The 25,005-nt window shown below is 27.6% G+C and overlaps 1 protein-coding gene across 1 annotated transcript; it reads left to right on the forward strand.

Moving 5' to 3' along the window:
* The first annotated feature begins 497 nt into the window (after nt 1–497).
* Nucleotides 498–7,360, forward strand: LOC122853867. Its single transcript, XM_044154278.1, has 4 exons — nt 498–502; nt 735–1,279; nt 4,192–4,287; nt 7,224–7,360. Exons 1-4 carry the CDS (start codon nt 498–500, stop codon nt 7,358–7,360), a joined length of 783 nt encoding a protein of 260 aa, XP_044010213.1.
* Nucleotides 7,361–25,005: the final 17,645 nt, after the last annotated feature.

Consider the following 25,005-nt stretch of genomic DNA (forward strand, 5'->3'; position numbering starts at 1 on the left):
CAATTCTGGTTCAGTTCAGTTCAATCCGATCCGGTCCATCTCAGTCCAGCTGTCTAGTGTATCAAATATCAATCGAGCTGACAGCTGGATAAGATGGCGGCGGATGTTTATTTACAATAAAAATTATTAACAACAAACAGCAATAAAATTTACTCCAACAATATTTATATTAATTAACTCCAATTTATTTTTTTTCTTACTTAACAAACATACATATATTCATATTATTATTATTATTATTAATAATTTTTTATTCAACAAACTCAACTAACCTCAACAACATGAAATGTTTACCAGTTTCTATTAAGTCAAAGCAGTTATTGCAATTATTATTATTATTGATAATGCATCAATATTATAAATTAATTAATTACAATCATTATGCTTGATATCCTGAAATACTTTTTCCACGTGGCTTGAAGTTGCATGACCACTGTAGTATGGAAAGCTAATCAAATTTTCATCTACAGATAAAAAAAAATGCAAATAATGGCATAATGGAGTATTTCCGGATATCGAGCATAAAGTTTTTGAAAATTATCCTCTTCCACAAAATGCTGATAATTTCGTGATGCATCATCTGAGAAGTTTGACAGTTGGTATTCGAAGTATTTCATCTGATTTTGATCAATTTTTTGATGAAGGTGGTAAACTACCTGTTATGAAGATAAATAGTCCTGATGAATATTGTAAAAAAAAATCTTCTAAAACTTCAGTAAAAGAAGTAGTTGAAGGAAAAAAATACGAGAAACAAGAACGTGTGCTTTTGATGCTCTAGTCCATTGTTTGCTAACAGGTGCTATTGATGAACCTAATTATTATTCAACATTAGAAAAAGCTGAAAATAAGTTTTGTAAGTTCATCATAGAATTAATAAAAACTGGACCAGCTATAAAAACCATGAAGTCACGTTTCCTACTATTGAAAAATCATCATGAAAATAAGGAAAATATAACAGTTCATTTTGAGAATGATATTGGATTATCTGTCACTAATTATGATTTTACTTCTTGCCCTGTGTTCAATTGGTGCAAATTGCTTGGACATTTAAATAAAGTATCCATGCCCAGTGCATTATATTCAATGAACTGTGAAGCTTGTGGTCATCAACATTGGGATATGATTGAAACTTTAATGGTGAATTACAAGGTGATTAGAAAGCTTGGTTATATGTCACTGCAATCAGCATTGAAGTGGAATATCAAGGATTTTATGGAGTGTGCAAATTGTAAAAAACAAGTAAAAGTCAATTGTCGGCTAACTGATTACAACCCAGAGAGTAATTATTATAATTATGTAAATAAACCGTCTCTTAAGTAAAATGATACAAAAAATTAATTGAAATCATCAATATTCAAATAAATTAAAACTGTATCACCTCCAGAATTCAACAAATGATGATAGCTAATTGGAGCTGAAGTTAGCAAAAAACTAAGATTTTATCATGTTTTTTCAATCACTTTATCTCAAATCCGATGCTGCTCTTGTCAAGCTTCATATACTACAATATAAATATTTTCCTTCACATTTGAAACAGGCTTAGGACTGTCAATACTGGCATGTTTAAAAATATTTTTATTTATTATATACAGACTGTCCCATTTTAATTTATCAATGGATTTTTTTCGAGGAATATAGCTTAAATTGTAAAAGGTTTCAAGTAAAAGTTGTAGGGTTTGGAGGGGGACAAAGATAATTCGTCTGTTATTTCAGCTTGCCGTAAATATCATGGCAACAGCTTTTAGCTGTACCTGAAATTGATAATGCAATAGGTTCTTCTCAGGCAAAAGCATTATTCGAAGTCCTTATTGATTGGAATCTTCCTGACAAAATAAAAGCTCTATGCTGTGATACTACTGTCGCTAATTCGGGGATTCACAAAGGCGCAGCAGTTATTTTAAAGCAATTGTTGGAAAGGCAACTACTCTATTTTCTTTGCCAACACCATATTTTCTAGCTCGTATTAAGAAGTGCTTTTGAAGTATATACTCCATCAGCTGGAAGTCCAAACGTTTCTTCATTTAAAAGATTTCGAGAAGGTTGGAATAATTTAGATCATGCGAAGATCATCACAGGTATACAAGCTGAAAGTTTAAAGAATAAGCTTATAGAGCATATCGATGCAATCGATTTATTTGAGCGGGAAAAGTTGAAAGATAAATGTTCAAAAGATGACTATCAAGAACTATTGAATTTAACCCGAATAGTCATCGGCAAAGTTTCATTTTCTGAAGCGAAATTCAGGTACCCAGGTGCATTTCACCATGCTCGCTGGATGGCAAAAGCTATTTACGCATTGAAAACATATTCATCAAATCAATAAAGAACTGCTGAAAAACAAGGACTAACTCTGCAATGTGTCATTTCATTGTAACAGTATACGTGAAGGATTGTTTCAGACTAACTGCAATGTGTCATTTCATTGTAACAGTAAACGTGAAGGCTTAGTTCATGGCTTCATCTGCTATTCATGCTTCTAACCATGACCTTCAATTTTTGAAAGTACTGTTCGAATACCAATCAGTCGATAACAAAATATCTGATGCAACATTAGGAAAGATGTTAAACCATCTTTGGTATCTTACCCCCCAATTAGCTGCAACGTCATTTTTCCACAATCAAGTATCAGTTGAAGTTAAAAAAAAATTTATGTTACAGTTGCTGAGGCAACTGTGCTTGCCCTGCGGGAGGAATTTTAGTTCCATTTTTTAGTTTATTGAAAATTGAGTAAATGAATAGAAATAAATCGTGAATAGAAATATTTATTTTTCATTGTTACGAGGCGTAAAGTTTATTCAATTTTCATTCATTTTGCTTGTTCCTTCTAATGAGTCATCTCCATTTCCGGAATCGCTTTCTTCTACCTTTTTAAATTCTTTGTTTTTATTTATTCTGTTGTATCATGATTTTACCCTGTGAATGTTTAATATTTATTTATGAAATTCACGTATCCTATTATATTTCTTTTACTTAACTTTTTTCCCTCCGTTGAATTAGGATTTAGTGTTTTAGTTGTTGTTGAAGTCGTTGTGAAACTTTTAATTTTTTTATATTCATTTATTTTCAATTCCTTCAGTGCTATCACGTCACCCTTTTTTCCCTTGAAACTTTCTGCCTCTTCATCCTACATAGTTAATTCAATCTAAAATATATGTTTTTTAGTAAATTTAGTATTTAGTATCTTTAGTTAGTTTCAGTAGTTTTTTTTTCATCTAAATTTGATTTCACTTCGTAATCACTGTCGTCTGCTAATGGGATTGTTCTTTTTTTTAATAACCGTCCTGTCATTGAATATATAAATTCCTCTTCATTAATTACTATTATGATTGCGATTATATTGAAATATCGTAGCCGGATTATCTATTAGACATATGTATTTTGTCCGATAAAATTACCCTGCTAGATATGAAGTAATATTAGCCCTGTTTATCCTGCTCAATTAAGAAACATTAGAAGGGTAGGGAGATAAAAAATTGCGTAATGTAGGGAGAGGTAAAAAGAAACCTGAGAAACACGCGAGAATAGTACACAAATTGAACACAAATAATTTATAAAAACTTGAGTCAAACACAAAAAATATAATGTTAAATAAAATGGTAAATTTATTATTAAAATACCACAACTTTACCAATGGTATTGATGTTCAGTAACGAATAGTTAAATTTAGACTGACGTGAACCTTGAGATAATTGACGCACTTGTGTAACACTGAATTTACAATAAACATTATAACGAAGATCACTTTTACATTTGTTTGATTTAATAATTGCATGAACACTTTACAATACTTTACAGGTCGTAGCTAAAACCAAATTCATGACCACGAGGTCGTTGATTGTTATATTTAGAATAACTGAATATTTTTAACAAGCAAATTATTGCTTAAATCGGCCAACTATAATTTACTTTATTCAATATTTATTTGAATAAATAATTTAACACAAAACTTGCACTTGAATTTAAATTAAAAGAACAAGCCAACTTAGACCATGTAGTCGGAACTTAATACAAGTTAAATCCAAGATGATTTTAATGAGTTTAAATTAATAATTTATGTAACTAAATATTACGTGAATATAAGTGAGAATATTTAAGAAAAATAAATCAATGAAATATTGGATAAATATAACTTACAGTTTTTTTGCTGGTGACTCTTAAAATTATTTAATATTTAATTGAGACTTTTTAAAGCACTTATTAAAGCAGTTAAAGCAGTTAAAGCAATTAAAGCAGTTAGAGCTGGTAGTCACGGGATCAGAGATCCCAGTGAACTGATCGATATATTGGGTCAGTAGCACAAGCTGATCAGAGGGTAGGTCGGGAATATTCGGGGGTGCTCGGGGATGCGTTTGCTCCCTTAACTGTTACCCTCATAATGCATAAGATGGAGCTAGGGGTATCCAATTGGACCCTGATAATATAATTATTATTACCGGTATTAAAAATATTGTTATTTCTTTTTTTTTTTAATAATTCAACCTGCAAATGAATTATTTGGTAAATGTACAATTCCTTGTATTTTTTCAAATTCGAAATTAATTTTTAGAATATTTTCATTTTCGTCTTCGTCTTCCAAGTTCATTTGGGACCCTACGGGTACTATTATTCATTTATTATTTATCGATGGGTATAGTTCATTAACTTTTCTCACTAATCCTCCAGTGATTGTATATATTCTGTTTAACTTTACTATTTAATAATTTATTATTTTGATAATTATTCTTTTCAAGAAATCTTTTTGTTTTATAAATTTTATTGATAACTGTACCTCAATTAATCCATGATATTTATTTGCAGCTTATCGAAAAAAACTTCATCTTATTTTGTTACTTTCATCACATATGTCGATCGTAAATGTTTTCCCAGTTCCTCGTTCGTTTTCCCATTCTTTTATTTGACTTTTATGTATTATTCGTGCTCGAACTGTATCACTTTATTTGAATTTTTAATTTAATTTTCAATTATGTTTATTATATTTTTTTATAATTTTTTACTTACAATATTGTGTTTATTTTTCAATTTGCTATTTTTGTAATTTTTCTTTTCATTGTTGTATCTTTTGTTGTGTTTTTTTGATTCAGTTCAATTTTTTTTTCTTCATGTTTTGGATTATCCCCTCCTTGTTTTCTTTTACCCATTTTGATTTTGAAAAATTTCCTTTAATTTGTTCACAAATTGGTTAAAAATGATCGATGTTTTGAAGGGAAACTTCTTTACACAGGATAGTGAAAAAAAAAGTAATGTGTCGGCCATGTAACGCTTGGAGCAAGTCAACGCTTGGAGCAAGCCAACGCTCGGCGCAAGCCAACGCACGGAACAAGCGAATGCTCAGACCAAGCAAGCGTTTGCCCATATAACTAATAAGAGTGAGTGAGTAAGTGGCTACAAGCAACAAAGAAGATATGCTTGTGTGTGTGTGTGTGTGTGTGCATTGCCAATAGTGTAGCTGATCGGTTTGCAGCGTTTATGAAAATGATAAATCAAAAAATTATAAATGAATATACTCAATTGAAAATTATTATTAGTATATTAATATTGTTGATATTATTATTATAATTATTATTTTATTATTAATATCGATATTATTATTATGAATATGATGAATACCATTAATATTATTACTGATATTAAATTGATATTATTATTCTTCATAATATTATTAATATCTATAACCGTAGTATAAATAAAAATAACAACAATAATTTCAATAATATCATCGTTAATAATGATATCAATATTATATTAATAATTATATCAATGGTATAAATCATATTAATGATTATAATAATATCATCGATATAATATTGATAATGTTAGGATCAATACTGGCATTAATGATCAAGTATAAATACATTAATAATTATTAGTATTTATGTTTCAAATATTATTATTATAAATGTTATTATTAATATAATTAATATCATTTATTTTATGACTAATATATATTGATACTATTTCTAATTTATAATGTTATTAAAATTATTATTGACATTATTATTCTGTATAATATTATTGAAGTAATTGTTATTAGTAATATTATCAATATATATATTCATTCTTAGTATGCATAATAATAACAATAATAATTTCAATAATATCATCGATAATAATAAATTCATTGATATTAATATTATCAATATCGATATAATATTAATAATAATAATAATAATAATAATAATAATAATAGTACCGTTAATGACATTCAAATATAAATATTAGTAATTATTAGTATTTATATTTCGGATATTATTATTATTATTATAGATATTGTTATTAATATCAATAATATTGTTAATAATTGATAATATTATTGAAATTATTGTTATCATTATTATCATTTATATATATTCATAGTATAAATAATAATAATATTGATAATAATTTTAATAATATCAAAAATTTATAATACCAATGGTATTAATAATAATAACAATATCAATAACGATATAATATTGATAATATTATCAATATTAATATTCTAAATATTATCACTATGATTGATACTATTATAAATATCATATTGATATCATCATTCATACTATGAACTTTATCAATATTAATAATATCATCAATAATCAATTAATTGTTGATATTATTAAAGTCGTTACAAATATCTTGACAGACTGCGAAAGAAGTTTCACTTCCCTCGCGCATACTGCGAACACACACATTTTTTTTTTTTTTTTTTTTTTTTATTGATTTATTAATGTGAAGTTGCATCGTTTTTGTTTTTTTATTTTTATGTCAAAAATTTTGGTTATTGTATGTTGTAACTCAATTGTAACTCAATTGTAACTGAAATGGATCATCATTCTCAACATTACTATATTTTAGGTGATTATTATATTGTATATTTTCTGTTTGTTATTATCGTTTTTATTTTTTACTTTTCAAACTTTTTGTTCGTAATATAATGATATTATTTTTTATAGATGATACTAGTAATACTAGTTTTCATAACTCCATGATCATTGACAATTCAATGGCAAATTTGGTATTTTTTTTTCTTTTTCACATATTTGTTATTATTTTCTTTTTGTAATCTTCACATTTTAATTTTCAGATCAATCGAATTTTTTGTTTATGGAAACATTCTTTTCATTTTTTTCTCGCCCTATTTCTTCATTCAAGAATCCAATTAACAGAGCTTCTTCAAAACGTAAGTTGTTTTAAATTTTTTTTTTTCTAATTAACCTCCTTAATATTTTTTAATTCTTTTGTAGTTAATCAACTGTTAATATCAAGTGGTCGTAAAGTATGTTCGCATCCGCTCAATGATGAGGGGCCCTTTGATGTTTGTGGTTCACAATTTTTATGTGAAAAATGCAACTCACTAAGAAAAGCTCGATGTGATTTTTAATATTTTTACGCTACTGATGATAAGGCCAATATATGGATTAATCAGTTTATACCTTTTCTTGATGGATATGCCAAAAGTTCCATGTATTCGTGTTTTGCTACAACAAATGGTTTCGAGCAGTATACCTGATGTTGAGCTTCATCTTCGTTATCTATTTCAATTATTATATACAGGCGAGCTACTGAATGTTTGGATCTGAGTATTTTTTCTTAAAGCTTATGACTCCCCTTCTATGCGTCCACTAAGTCACACACACATTTATAAAAAAATAAACGATGTAAATCGAGTGCTGCCGAGTTTACTTTGAGATAGCCGACATCAGCCGAAATCACCATGTCTCGGCAGCACTCGGTTTACATCGTTTATTTTTTTATAAATGTATGCAAATGTATGTGTGACTTAGTGGACGCATAGAAGGGGAATCATAGGCTTCAAGGAAAAATACTCAGATCCAAACATTCAGTAGCTCGCCTGTATATCTTATCCTGATGCCAATCATATTAAGTTCGAAGTTTCTTTGTACAAAACCAGCACCGCTAGCAACAATTGTGTGTCTGATGATTATATTAATAATTTGGCATATTATTCTCTCGTCAAAATTTCACAGAATCATCAGTTTTTTCCTTATGTTGATTTAATGTCCACTTTTTATGTTCAGTCATGGAGAAAAACATTTTTATATGATTTTAACGTTCATCATTCAATGCAACGTCGTTATTTTGATTCTCAAGTTCTTGAATACTGTTTGAATCAATTGCTTTCAATCGTCAAAGAGGCATTTCAACTCGAATCTTCGGCCAAAGTAGTTTATTATTTTCGATTTTTTTAGTATATAATATTTCATCTTTTATTCTCTTTTCAGGGTGAAGAATGTTAGTGATCACATTTTTAATTACTTTAAATTTGTTGGAATTTGTTAGTGTTAATTTTTACTTATTAAAATATTATTGGAATATTTCTAAATAACAAGTTTACATTTTATTGTCATACATTTTATTCTTTTAATTACATTAGTATACAATAATGATATGAATATGGTGTATAATATATGCAATATTTTATACTTCACTGAATAAGGCATCGATTTCGGTATTTTTTTTAGTCGTGTACCCCTTCGATATTTTTTTCAACACTGTATTCCGTAAAATATCACTTTCAAACTTTTTACCATTAGAACTATTGAAATCAATGTTAAAATCGCCAACTAGAACTTTAATTTTGCTTTATCGTTTGTGTTGGTTTATAGAAGTCGTTAAAACGTTCAGGAGAAACGATGCTTTCGTTAGCGGTGAAGAATATACAATAAAAATTTGATAATTCTTTGACGTTATGAATGTGCATATTTCTATATCTTGTTGTTTCCAATGCGTCAATCCAAACACTGAGTCCTTTCCATAAATACTAATTCCTCTATTTTTTCAATTTTTTTCGTGGCGTATTAACAATTTAAATCCATTAAAATTTAATTGATCTTTTTCGATTGTATGTGTTTCACAAAAAAGGAGTATGTCTCTTATGAAAATAAGATAGATTGTCGTAGAATGTTTAGAAATAATTCATTGGATGATATATTCAGAAAAAATAACGCGTTCTATAAAACATTGTAAATTAGAATTACACTCAGAGAAGGATATGTTAACAGTTAACATATCCTGTTTAATGTTAACATATGCCATGTTTAAATGGTTGGTGGCTGATAAGTTTACATCAAAGATATATATATTAACATTAAACATACGTATCTTAATAGTTAATATGCGTATGTTAACTATTAAGATATCTGTAATTGACACAATTTGAAGGTTAGGTTGATAGTTGAGGACATTTACGTATGTAAATATGAAAATTTAATGTAAAATTAAGAATAAATTTACAAAAAAACAACTTCAATGAATTTATGACAACACGAGTACATATTATATTATATTACAATTAGAATAGTATCACAATATAATGTCAAAAAAAAAAGATTACAAGAAGTAGACTGGCGCATCAAAATATTTGGTCGCGTAAAGATACGTATGTTAACAGTTAAGATATATATATTTATTGTTAATATATATATCGTAAGTATAACTTGATTAAACTGGTATATTTATGCATGGTAAAATACCAACATCAAAAGTATCACTTATACAAATATTTCATGGCCATTTATAGTAAAAAGCACATGAATCAATTGTCATGGATTTATATCAAGTATTTATAATAATATTTAATAATAATAATTAATAATTGATAATTATCCATACATCTGTATGGGCTGGACGAAAACTTCTCGGTCAATCAGCTAAATAGAAAATAACTAAAAAAGTTGCCGCGTTAATTCGGCCATTACCACTTGAAGAACAACTAAAACAAATTATTTTTACTAAAAAGAGTATGTTGGATACACTTGAGGTATATTTATTAAATTTTCCAAATACTGTTATTGAAGAATCAAAATTACGATTACTATTTCCACCATGTTTAAAAGTTGAAAAAATTGGTGATTTAATATTGAAAGCAACAGAACTACAAATGGTATTATTTAACCTTCATAATGAGCAACAACAACATAATAGTATAATAGTATAATAGCAATGCTGATTTGTTGATAAAAAAATTTATTCAAGTTAAAAAAATGATAATATTTTCATTCGTATAATTAACTTGTAAATAAAAATAACTTGTGCAATAAAAAAATATTCAAGTTAAAAAAATAATATTTTTATTCGTATAATTAACTTATTGAAGTAAATAAATTGTATGTTTTAGTAATTCTCTGTTATGAATAATGTTTCAAAATTCAAATTATATCTAGGTCAACTCAGTATGTATACACCATATCAGTTAGAAATAGGACAAGGCAATTCACATAGTTCAATGAATTATCAGACAATGATATGATAATAATATCAGCAGCTCTATGTTACATCACCAATCAATACTATCAATTTAAGTGAATCAAAAGGTTCACGAATGAAAGTTAGACTTATAGATCAATTGAATAAATCAATTGATAGAGTAAATGAAACAAATAAAAGTTCAAGAAATAATACTCATGATGATGAGGATGAAGAAACTTATTTTGATGCTTATCAAAGTATATCTGAAGACTCAGATTGTGTTGATAAAATAAACTAAAAAAATATGTTTAATTTATTGAATATTGAATATAAAAGAAAAGTTAAAACAACAATATCAATTTCTAATTAAAATGATAATGAAAATTCGAAAGTTAAAAAGATAATGATTATTGAAAAAATATTGATGCAAGTATCAGTGATTTAACACCATTTATATAATCATCAAATATTGTTAATAAAAATCATCTTATAATTTTGTCGATAATTCAAAAAATAATTTAGCAATGTACATTTATACATAGAAAAATATATCAAAAATTGAAACAAGATGTGATGATGATGATGATGATGAACCAGAAGCATCCAGTATAATATGTGTTAATCCACATGTTTTATCATCAATATCAGAAAAAATTAAAATATCAATAAAAAATTTAAAAAAAAAACAAACTACTTTATTTATTGTAAATGTAATTTATTATAGATTTTTCAAATTTGAATAATAACTGTTATAAATATATTAGTATCTTGGAATAAATAGGAAATAAAAATATAAGTTTTATCGCGGTACAGTATGGCAAGACGTTGTCACACGTTGCTAACGTGAAAAAGTTATTATGCGCAATAATTCTATGCGCAGAGATTCAAAATAAAATTGTGAGAAAAAAATGCTTTGTTTTTTTTTTTGTTGAGATTATATTTACTATTATAACTTTTAAAATTAAAAAAATTTTTAGTAGCTTATTCGTTCTCTTGAAAATTGAAAATTTTCAAAACTCCGGCGAAAGCCCGTGTGGTTTATCTCGATTATTCCAAATTCATTACACTTTAATTTTTTTTTAAATTTAAAATTATATAATTGAATTTCTTTTTTTGAAGTGAAACTTCTTTACGCAGGGTAGTGAAAAAAAAAAATAGTGTGTCGGCCATGTAACGCTCGGAGCGAGCGAACGCTCGGAACAAGCGAACGCTCAGACCGAGCAAGCGTTGACACATATAACTAATAATGAGTGAGTAAGTGGCTACGAGCGAGAAAGAAGATATGTTTTAAATAAATGTGTGTGTGTGTGTGTGCGTTGCCAATAGTGTAGCTGATCGGTTTTGTTTGCAGCGTTTATAAAAATGATGAATCAAAAAATTATAAATGAATATACTCAATTGAAGATTATTATTAGTATATTAATATTATTAATATAATTATTATAATTATTATAATTATTGTAATCAATATAATATTAGTAATAATATCAATGGTATGAATCATATTCATGATAATAATAATAATATCGATATAATATTGATAATGATACGATCAATACTGACATTAATATTCAAGTATAAATATTAATAATTATAAATGTTATTATTCATATCATTTATATTATGACTAATATATATTGATATTATTTCTAATTTATAATGTTATCAAAATTATTATTGTCATTATTATTCTGGATAATATTATTGAAGTGATTGTTATTAACAATACTATTAATATATATATTCATTCATAGTATCCATAATAATAACAATAATAATTTCAATAATATCATCGATAATAATAAAATCATTGATATTAATATTATTAATATCGACATAATATTAATAATAATAATAATAAGAATAATAATAGTACTGTGATTAATATTCAAATATAAATATTAGTAATTATTAGTATTTATATTTCGGATATTATTATTATAGATATTGTTATTAATATCAATAATATTATTAATAATTTATAATATTATTTAAATTATTGTTATTATTATTATTATTTATATATATTCATTGTATAAATAATAATAATATTGATAATAATTTTAATAATATCAAAAATTCATAATACCAATGGTATTAATAATAATAACAATATCAATAACGATATAATATTGATATAATATTGATATAATATTATCAATATTTATATTTTAAATATTAACGATATGATTGATATTATTATTATAAATATCATATTGATATCATTTATACTATGAACTTTATCAATATTAATAATATTATCACTAATTAATTGATTGTTCATATTATCAAAGTCGTTACAAATATCTTGACAGACTGCGAAAGAAGTTTCACTTCCCTCGCGCGTACTGCTAACACACACATTTTTTTTTTTTGCTCTGATGTGCGCTGTCAAATTATGTACACAAATAAAATACAGATAAAACAGATTTGAGGTTCTACTTCATGTAGGTATTAATATCAATGATTTTATTAGATTTGTTCAAGAAATAAATCAATACAAATATTAAAAAAATAAATCGTTTAATTTACTTTTTTTTTTTCAACTAAACAATAATTTTTTTTCAATTTATTTTGTTTAATACTTTTATTTATAAAAATTTTTCCATGGCAATTTTTTTTTTTTTTTTTTCAATAACGTGATAATTTAAATAACTTTTTCATCGATTAAGCAAATTACAACCATAGCAAAGAAACTTTTACGAACAAAGAAACATAAAAAAATTTTGTAAAGCCCAAAAAATTCCTAATTAAATTTTTTAGAGCCACACTCTCCTCTAAAAAATCGTTATAAGCAATCCTTCATGGCTATTTTTTCATTAGAACATATCAGACACTACACTATTATTGTAAACAATTCTTGATAACTAATTAATGCGAATTGGGAGCGTTTTTTTATCAAGACAGTGTGGCCCTTGGTATTTGAAAGACCAATAATTTAAGACCAAATATAAGTATATAACAATTTCATTTGCAAGATGTTGAATATATTCTTCTGATGAAGATTTAAATAGAATACATGTATTATCATCTTGTGGTATCTCTGTTTAAATTTGTATGACATTATTAATGTTTTTCCGAATAACATCTTTAACTTATTTTTTATTTGATCACTCAATATTGGACTATTCAAAGAATCATAAATATAGATCAAGTTACCATCAAAATAACTACAGATCCAATGACTACCGTCCATTCTATATGCGCCAACGTTAGAAATTTTGATAGCAGCTGAATGTAATAGTTGAATGTGTTTTTTATTAGCTGGTATTGGTACCATGAGGTCAGCATGTTAAAAAGCCCAACAACGAATAAATTCGTAATCAAATTTTTCATGCAATGAATTGGCAAAGAAATCGATTACTTCATCTCTGAGCCATGCGTCAGTGTTTGAAATAATTTGACGAACAAATTCAAAATTGGACGTTTTTTTTTAATTACCGTACTGCAAAAGAGTAAATTTTCACTATATAAATTTAATAAAATGGTTATTTTGATGCCCGGGTAAAAATCATTATGTCTCTCGGAGATATTTGAGAGATCTCTGAAATGTCTCTTAGTCAAGTCTCGTTTGTGGCACGATCCGAGACTTGGCTGAGAGACTATGTTAAAGTCTCTATAAAATCTTTGTCTCTAATAAATCTTTCTTTGAAAAATAATTATGTCTCTCGGAGATATTAGAGAGACTGTGTTAAAGTCTCTACAAAATCTAAAAAAAATAAAGAAACTATATAAAAAATAAAAAAGCGATATCATATAAATTAAGCCGTATTGATTATAAATTTACAATAATTTTAATAAATTCTAAATTCTAAAATCTTCGTCTCTAATAAATCTTTCTTTGAAAAATAATTATGTCTCTCGGAGATATTAGAGAGATCTCTGAAATGTCTCTCAGTCAAGTCTTGTTTTCAGCATGATCCGAGACTTGGCTGAGAGACTATGTTAAAGTCTCTATAAAATCTTTGTCTCTAATAAATCTTTCTTTGAAAAATAATTATGTCTCTCGGAGATATTAGAGAGACTGTGTTAAAGTCTCTACAAAATCTAAAAAAAATAAAGAAACTATATAAAAAATAAAAAAGCGATATCATATAAATTAAGCCGTATATTGATTATAAATTTACAATAATTTTAATAAACTCAAAATTCATCTAAAACATAAATTTTATTGTAAAAAAAAATTAACCAATCAATAATAATAAATGAATTAAAAAAAAAATATTACATTTTTTTTTTTTTTATCAATCTACAAACAAGTATTTTTTATTTTTAAAGTACACTTTTAGATTTATTATGTTATAAAATTCATGGGTTTAATTGCCTACATTTTATTTCTACCAGATTTTTCTTAGGAGAGACAAAGATATTATAGAGACTTTAACATAGTCTCTCAGCCAAGTCTCGGATCGTGCCACAAACGAGACTTGACTAAGAGACATTTCAGAGATCTCTCAAATATCTCCGAGAGACATAATGATTTTTACCCGGGTGGTAACTTGATTTATATTTATGATTCTTTGAATAGTCCAATGTTGAGTGATCAACTGACTCATTAAACAGCCATACACTACATATCGGCTGTACCCAAATTCAGCCCCGTGGCACCCCGTGATGCCCCCCATGGCGGCTCATCGTGGATTATTAGCCTTTCTACTATCCGTATTTCTCATTGCCTTCATCTTGTTTTGACTAGTTTTGCCACATTTCAAAATACGGGACTAATTTTTTTTCCGTGAAAAGTTTTTAAAAAATATAGCTAAGGAAAAAATCAAGCTGGTAAAATTATGTAGATATTGTGTGTCTGGCTATAATTGAAGCTAAGTAAAAAATCTAGCTAAGTCCAAAATCTATCTAAGGAAAAGATGTGGCTAAGAAAAAAATTAAGCTGGTAAAATTATGCAGATATTGTGTGTTTGGCTATAATTAAAACTAAGTAAAAAATCTGGCTAAGGGAAAACTTAAGCTGATAAAATTATGTAGATATTGTTTGTTTGGCTATAATCAAAGCTAAGTAAAAAATCTACCTGAGTAAAATAATGCAAATATTAGTGTGTGGCTACAATTACAGCTAAGTAAAAAATCTAACTAAGTAAAAATATAGCTGAGGGAAAAACCAAGCTGGTAAAATTATGTAGATATTGTTTGTTTGGTGATAAAATCGGCGATAGAAAATAATAAATCTCTTTTTACAACAAATGGGGTATTCAAGGTTGAAAGTTTGAAAAGAAAAAATGAAACAGCGTTCACAGTATTTAAAAAACAAAAAGTAACAAAACAGAATAAAACAATAAAAACAGAGATTAGGGCTGGCCCCAAGACCAAGACAAGACTGATGTTTTTAAATGCAAGACAAGACGAAGACAAGATCTCTCTTTTTTACCAAGACTACTCAAGACTACCCAAGACTCTTGGTTGTTTTTTCAAAATAAAATAAAAAATTCAAATATATTGATATATACAAGTAAGTTTATTGGTCTACCCTGAAATACATTTGACAGTCAGTCAAAACCACTGTATTTTAATAATGAAAACAGCGCCATAATAATTTCGATAACCTATGTGTCGATAAAAAAGGCTTCATATAATAATATTCTTGATGAATGGCCAATCATAAAACATAAGAACGAACCAATGTAATTAACACTACACAATCTTTGTGGCTCGGATTTCTTCCATTCTCACAACTACAGAGTCAAGTCAAGTGTTCCATATAGTTTCATGTCTTGACTGCCCATTTTGATTTACTGAAACTGCGCGAATAAATTTAACTTAAAAATTAAAATAAACAAAAATATTTTTTTATCTTTTGTCGTGAGTACAATGGATGTTGATATAAATAATAATGAAAATCCGTCAAAAAGACCGCGGGTAGGTGAGTGTGATAATACTGATGAGCCGATCAATGTGCCGAAATCACATTTCAAGTTTACTAATTGGTTCAAGTACACAATTAAAGACAATGATCAAGTTGGTCAATGTTTGGAGTGCAAAAAACATAAAATTGTGAAATTTATCAAGCGAAATAATAGTGGTACATCAGGGATGTATCGACATTTAAAATCATCCCACAAAAATTTATAATATCAAGGTAAAAATTTTATTTTTATTTATTATATAGATTTTACTAATTGTTAATGAATATGTATAGTATATTTATCGACATAAATATGTATATTAATGTATCAGTTAATAAGCTGAGATTATATTTTTTCAATTTATATTTATTCATTCGTTATTAGCAAAAAACATAACAAACTACACGTATATATATAACACATATAAAAATTAGTGGACAGAATAATAGAAACAAAAATGACTTACACGTATACTATACGTATACACTTAATCATGAGTCGTTACCATGGTTTCTCGTGAGTGTTTGTCGCGCTGGTCTTTATGTTTATAAAACGTCGTATTTATCTATAAACATAACGCTCATAACGGATAAAAAAAATATAATAAATATATACATATGCATTAAAAGAAATAATATATTGGGGCTCTTGAAACTTATTATTTTAATTAAACTTTATTTTACTTATTTTTATTTACTTTGATTATTTTGTCAATTAAATTTCATTCTAAACAAATTGGGCATTTTAAATACATATAATAATAATAACAATATATTTTAAAAAATTTAAAAATTCGAGAATCTTTTAAATACAATAAAATATTATAATAAAATTTAAATATTTGTAATTAAAATAATATCATAATAGAAAACTACTTCATTAATAGCTAGTACATTAATATACACATTTCACTTATAATGGATTTGTTCTAATTTTTTTTTTTTTTTCTAGGAAAATTTGTTAGCAAAAAATTTTGAAGTTACACTTGCTAAATGGATGGCCAAGAAAAAATTGCCATTTAATTTTTTCGATGATGCTGAATCTCAAGAATTTTTTAAACTACTTAATCCAAGTATTAAAATGCCTTACCGAAAAGCAGCACGAGCATTGATTATTCGTCAGTTTACTATACAACAACAAATAGTTAAAAAAATCTTGCTAGAAAATTCTTCAAAAGTCTCGTTTACAATAGATGGCTGGACTAGTTTAAACGGCCGGTCTTATTATGGAATAACTATTCATTTTGTTAATAAAGATTGGAATAAAGTCCAAGGCATTACGGTTGATAATGCATCCGCTAATACTACTTTCATGCATGAATTAAGTATATTAATGGAAAATTCCAACTACAAATTTGATAAAATCAATCAGCATTTCCGTTGTTTTGCTCACATTATGATGCTGGGGGTGCAAGATGTTTTAAAACTTATGAAATGCAAAGGTCAAAAGAACGATAATGTCTATACGCAAAACGGAGATGATGAGGATGAAGTTGATGATGAAGAACTCCCAGTGGAAGATTATTCATCAGATGATTCATCAGATGATGATAATGAGGATAATTTAAGTCCATCACTTGCAATTTTAAAATTAAAAAAAACATTTGTGACAGTTAGAATGTCAGAAAATATACAAAATGCTTTAAAAAATTCATGTAACCTGGCTGGCATCAGATATAAAAAACCGATTTTAGACGTTTGAACTGGTTGATTACCACTCATGATATGATAGACGTAGGACTAGTATTAAAAAAAGGGTTGAATTTGTTGTGGGCGAGTGATTCTTTAAAATGGAAAAAATGGACACTCACAGATAATGAATGGGAACTGCTTATGAGAATCCATAGTTTTTTAAAGCATTTCAAGGAAACCTCGACTGCTCTTGGAGGAGATAAATATATCACTTTACCATTAGTAATAGTAGTTTTTAACATGCTACCTACTAAAATTGAAAAAATTGTCAAGGTAATTGATGAAAAAAAAAGTCGATCAAGTGTTGATGAAATTTTGATTGAGGCGTATCAAGCAGGGCGAGACTTTTATGCTTAAGCATTATTATAAAACGAATTGGGTGTACTGTGCGGTCCTTATTCTGGATCCAAGGCACAAAATAGAGACCTTCTCTGCCACCTCATGGGGTCGTGAAATGAAACAACAATCAGTTGAACATTTTAACAAAATATACCAAGATTATCATGTTTCTGTAAATACAGAAACATCTCATGTTGAAGAAAATGTGGTACCAGAAATCTCAGAGAAGGTAGATGATGAAACCGAGTCAATAGATTTTTCATCTCTTTATGAAGACTCACCAAAATCTATTGATTTTAAGGCTGATTTAGATGGATATCTAACCTTAAAAAGAGCTACTAAAGATCAAAATATTTTGGATTGGTGGAAAGTTCATGAACATAATTTTCCAACACTTTCACGAATGGCCAAAGATTTATTTTCCATTATGGCCACATCTGTGCCATCAGAACGTCTTTTTTCCGTAGCAGGATTGGTCATGACAAAAACACGCAATTCATTGAACGATGAATCCGCCCGAGCCTTATTATGTTTAGGCAAATCTTTGTAAAAAAAGTAATATAATTTTTTAAATAAAAGTATAAAATATTTTCAACTTACATAATCCTAATAATCATATATTTAATTTTGTTCTGTTTTTTATTTTAATTGTGTATTTTGTATTTTTTAATGCTTTAAATATACAAAATGTTTATCAAGACCAAGACCAAGACAAGACCAAGACCAAGACAAGACCAGGACAAGACTGACTTTTTTAAAACCAAGACAAGACCAAGACAAGATTGGGTCCAGTCTTGGCATATTCAGTCTTGGGGCCAGCCCTAACAGAGATACCACAAGATGATAATACATATATTCCATTTAAATCTTTGTATAGCTTTGACAGATTTTGTAAGCCCCCAATCATCTAATACTTCATAAACTGCTTCTGCTTGAGTTTTACCTTTACTATCATCCAATGCTGGTACATGCAGGATTTTTTCAATTTGGCCGTTTGCCACAACAACAGGCAATCTTTCTGTTTTATTCTTACTATTAATATCTTGCATCAATTTTCCATCATAATGTACAACAAGAGCTTTCAAGTCTAAGGTATTAAAATAGCTTTTCACTTTTTCAGCTCTCTGTTCACGTATGTTTTGTCTGCTTAATCTAATTGATGAAGTATTTAATGTTAGAGTGGTAACATCAATACCCAAAGCTTGAACTATAGCAGCGACCAAATGAACAGCATCTCTGTTGCTTACTTTGCTTTTGTCAAGCGCTGCCACAACTTTTTCATCATTAAAAATATTAATTGTTCCTCTTGAACGCTTTGCTGATGATGGACCAGCCTCCTTTTCCCACTCATCCGAAAAATTCGATTGTCCTCCAGCACTTTTTTGACTAATACAGTGAGAAGTACCTCCACTGCTTGAAGCCCATTCGACTGTCTCATCTAAAACGTAGAAAACGAATGGATAAACATTATGTTTTCAAATTTTATTTGCATAAACTATTTATAACTCTTACCTCAATGAGTTGCTTGAAATCCAGTTCTTTTAAGTTTTTCGGGAAGCAGTTATTGTCTTCGATTTTCTTCCTCCTCAAGCCTATCAAAAAGACTTTCAACATTGTTGATAAATCCTACTCGACCATCTTGTTTTTGAGACAAAAAAAAGTCTTTTCTCGGATCTCCATCATTCAGGTCATTAAGGATATTACCGTGGGATATATCGAACAAATTATTCATCTGTGAGACAAAAGATTTCTCTTTATCTAAATTAAACAATTGTCCCTTGTTTTTTTTCAAAACATTGTATTCAGTATGAATTTTTATAATTTTGTCTATGCATCTTAAATCATGTTGAATAGGGAGACGAGCTTTTTCCCAGAATATTTTTATTTCTTCAAAAACCAACCGAGCACTATCACGAATAGGTTTTTTTATTTTTATTTTTTCAATAGTATAAATCAATACTTTCAACACTTGACCATTGGATGGCAATTTGTTTCGACAAATTTGTGGTTCAATATCACCAATTAAAAAGTATTTTCTTCTCAAGTCCATATCAGTCATAGTTAATTCAACAAAAACAATGTGAATAAATAAAAACAAAGCTCAATGGTTTTATAAAACGCGTTGTAAAACTATCAGACTCTGAACAACAGCTGATTATTAACTACGAACGTAAAAAACTTCTGACACTAGAATGTCGTGCTAACTAAAAAAATTGATGACGCCACTGTTGGGTATTTATTCCTTCATATGTATAATACGTAGAATACTATATTAAATGTATCGCACTGTATCATATCGTGTAAAATATTAATGTATGATATATTGGTATTATACAAACACTACAATTGATGATGCCGAATGATGGCAGCACTACACAATGCAAAACCATTAGTCATTACATAGTCGAAGAGAGGAAAAAACTGAAACATTCCGTTGAATAATATTTTATAAAATGTTTATACACATCTTCCATACAATATTCGATTTATTGTATGTAATCGAATTTGGAAATTCAATATTTTTAATATTTTATAAATTATAATTTGTGAAACATGAAACGTGTGTAAAAAAATGACCCATTTCATAAATTTACGTGTAATGACCAGAGCCGGGAAGTTCGTCTGTTATTTCAGCTTGCCGTAAATACCATGGCAACATCGTGAAATATAGTTAAAAAAAAAAGACGATCTGAACCTCGTACATGGAAAAAATGGCCTTATTTTTTTTGGCCTTTTAAAAATGGCCTCAAAAAATGGCCTTATTTTTTTTTTGGCTTCTTAAAAATGGCTTTAAAAAAAGGCCTTATGTTTTTGGCCTCTTTTGGCCATTTTTTGAGGCCATTTTTAAGAGGCCAAAAATATAACGCCATTTTAAAAAGCCAAAAAAAAAATAAGGCCATTTTTTGAGGCCATTTTTAAGAGGCCAAAAATATAAAGCCATTTTAAAGGGCCATTTTTAAAAGGCCAAAAAAAATAAGGCCATTTTTCGAGGCCATTTTTTCCATGTACGAGGTTCAGATCGTCTTTTTTTTAACTATATTTCACCATGTTGCCATGGTATTTACGGCAAGCTGAAATAACAGACGAACTTCCCGGCTCTGGTGATGACCCATATATTTTTTTATTTAAAATTTTTTTTTTATCAAATATATGAAGTATAATGTCATAACACACATATTATATTGAAAACGTTGAAAACTAGCGAGATCGAACAAAAAAAAAAAAACTTGGGCGTAACAAAAAAATTATGGAATGACCCATTCAAATTTTTTTTTTTATCTTAAAGCAGAGTTCATTCTCGATGATTAGATATAATAAAATATTTTTTCCATGCATAATTGATGCTTCTGGATCAATTCTTATGTCTAAGTAAGAAAACCCCATGTATTCTAAATGGGAAACTTCACCCGCTTACAGGGGGTGGCTAGGATGAAAATAAAAATTTTATATAGCCCAAAAATTTTTTAATTTTTTTTCCAACGATATCAGGGGGCGGCACGATGAAAATTTTACCATCACCCAAATAAAAACCACCCTATGCTCCATACAACATCACATCTAATGGTAAATTTCATTTTATTTTTATTGAATAGATAATTTATAATACTAATTTGTAATTTAATTTTATTCATTCATCTTGTTTTATAGGAACTTTCCAAATCACAAAATCACCAATGGGTCGAGCATTAATTGTGTACAGTAAGTATCAATTAATAAACAAACACTTTTCAATCTCATGTATATTTATTATTGTTTTATTTGAATTTTCTTTTCATTGCAGAAATTACACCCTCGCGGCATTTTTGGGATGGCCATCTTGATGGTGTCACATCAGGCGAGGAGATGGAGAAAGATGAAGATAACAATGAAGAAATAATAGAAGTTGAAGATGAAGATGGTCATGCTGATGAAGGAATCGGTGATGAAATTATTGATGTATAACAATAACAGTTTTAGAATTCAAATAAAAATTATTAAATCATATTTATACATGACTATGCTTCATTTTTATATTTTATTACAATTTAATTTCCATAGCATTCCTCGATTATTTATTTATTTAGCTATTTATTTCTGTTTTTTAAATTTAAGTAGTAAAAAATTTTATAATATATGTAAAATTTTAATTTTATAATATATATTGATTTATATTTATATTCGATAATATTTTAAATTTGAATATTTACTACCATTCTAAAGATTTGCAAATAAATTTCTATTTGTTATTTTATAGAAATATTTTATAAATTAAGTAATGCATTGATCCTATGGCTAAATATATATGGAACCATCGAACATCACCTTCAGCAAAATGCTGGTGTGGTCCTGAGCATTAGGCTCTCGATTCTCACCCAGAGGGTCCGGGTTCAAATCCCCGTCGGAACAAAAATTATTTTTTTCAAAAAAAAAAAAACAAAATGGCGGCTCTATCAATTACGAAGTTTATTTATTCAATTACACAGCGGGGGGGTCTTTGATATCAAATTGTCCCAGAACCCGCTTTGGTACACTACTACTATTTTTGGGATGGCCATCTTGATGGTGTCACATCAGGCGAGGAGATGGAGAAAGATGAAGATAACAATGAAGAAATAATAGAAGTTGAAGATGAAGATGGTCATGCTGATGAAGGAATCGGTGATGAAATTATTGATGTATAACAATAACAGTTTTAGAATTCAAATAAAAATTATTAAATCATATTTATACATGACTGTTTTATATTTTATTACAATTTAATTTCATAGCATTCCTCATTATTTATTTATTTAGCTATTTATTTCTGTTTTAAATTTAAGTGGTAAAATATAATATATGTAAAATTTTAATTTTATAATATATATTGATTTATATTTATATTCGATAATATTTTAAATTTGAATATTTACTACCATTCTAAAATTTGCAAAATAAATTTCTATTTGTTATTTTATAGAAATATTTATAAATTAAGTAATGCATTGATCTATGGCTAAATATATATGGAACCATCGAACATCACCTTCATGCTGGTGTGGTCTGACATTAGGCTCTCGATTCTCACCAGTCCGGGTTCCCCGTCGGAACAAAATTATTTTTCAAAAATGGCGGCTCTATCAATTACGAAGTTTATTTATTTAATTACACAGCGGGGGGGTCTTTGATATCAAATTGTCCCAGAACCCGCTTTGGTACACTACTCACCCCTTGTTACGGCACTGACGCAGTACCACATTTTATCCACATATTATTTATTGTTGTTTGGTATTGCGATTATGATGTTGCTGTCGTATTATGTCAAGCACTTGAATAATCACTATTTTGTGTATTATTTGTTTATTTGACAGATTGATTTTAGATACTCATTATTTGATTGAGAATATCATTACAACCACCAGTACAAGTCTCATGAAAATTACCAGACATTGGTATATCGGGACTGTCTCATATGTCCTATGTTGCAAATGTTCTACACCTAATTTTGTAGTCGCACTATTGTTTTGTCTTTCGGCATGAACTATAAAAATATAAGATTGGAGAAAAATAAAGATTATGTGACCAACAATGAGTTTTTACGGTACTCATAAATATAAATATGAAAACTGAAATTTATTCAAAAATAATATAAGAATATAACATATAATATGAAATATACGATAATTGAATATAAAAAAAATTCTATTCACGAAATACGACAAAGAGAACATTTGCAACAGGTAAATGTTCTACTCAAAATTTTGTTGTGCAAAAAACAATGCAATATATTCAATAGGACATTTACCCGTCGCAAATGCCCTACACAAAATTTTGTTCCCTAGACAATAATACAAAGTTTTGTAATGGGACATTTACCTGTTGTAAATGCCCTACACAAAATTTTGTTTTATAAACAATATAATATTTGTATCGTAAATAGAAATACAAAATGTTCTGTTTCAATGGAAATTTGAACAGCTTTACTTATTTTTATTATACAAACTGTCTCTATATTAACATCATTCACTTGAAATTTTTTAATTTTGATCAGAAGATTGTAATATTATGTAATTTTAGCTGTCAACATACCTAAATAAATTTTCAATAAATAAATAAAATTCAAACACAATCTTAAATGAGTCAATGACAGCAAAATTAAACGTCACAAATTAACTTACATTTTAACATATGTATATTTATATTCTTTATAAAATGAATACTGGATAAATATACATAGAATTAAAAATATATATTTTATAAATATTTATAACGTAAACCATAAAAAAACTGTTAAAATTAAGTATCAAATTACGTAATAGGTTAAAATTATTCAGACTTTTTTCTTGAGACTCAATTTTTATCATACTAAATACGACTGTTGTCTTTTCATTATCAAACTCTTCTTTTACTACCTCTAGAAAAATAGAATAATTTATTAATTTCTAATGCACTTGACAATAAGTACGATTACTTAATTCTCAATAAATTACCAAGCATTCGTTCAGCTTCTTTTTGAAGATTTCGTTGAATTCTAGTATCAAGTCCTTTAATACCATACCATGTAATTTCACCATCTCTCTTCAGTGATAACCAGCCCTAATTGAACGGATATTTTGCTGTTACTTTTGGTTTTTTGACATCTTTAAATAATGCAATATAATAATTTAATTATTTACAAATATTTTACATTTTTAAAAATAATAAAATTTAATTATGTATATATATTCAATTCAATTCAAGATCTATTTTTTTTATTGATATATTTTTTACTATTTACCACAAACATGCTTATTTGCAGGTGAAGAGGCTGATGAATCATCAGACTCATCAATTGTTATTGCTTGGATAAGATCCATGCAAAGTTTTAGAAAATCCTCAACAAATATTGTTTTTTCTTTGAGTTGAGTCCAATATTTTTTTAAAACATTCATTGTTGATGAGTCACCATTTTCATCACCATCATCATTATCATT

The sequence above is a fragment of the Aphidius gifuensis genome, linkage group LG4, assembly GCF_014905175.1.
Source record: "Aphidius gifuensis isolate YNYX2018 linkage group LG4, ASM1490517v1, whole genome shotgun sequence".
Lineage (NCBI taxonomy): Eukaryota > Metazoa > Arthropoda > Insecta > Hymenoptera > Braconidae > Aphidius > Aphidius gifuensis.

What these genes read in the sequence shown, in the direction of transcription:
- LOC122853867 (XM_044154278.1), top strand. An exon ending in AACTGATTACAACCCAGAGA is followed by an intron (nt 1,280 to 4,191) that starts GTAATTATTATA and finishes GACTTTTTAAAG; the next exon opens with CACTTATTAAAGCAGTTAAA. An exon ending in TGAACTGATCGATATATTGG is followed by an intron (nt 4,288 to 7,223) that starts GTCAGTAGCACA and finishes ATTCTTTTGTAG; the next exon opens with TTAATCAACTGTTAATATCA.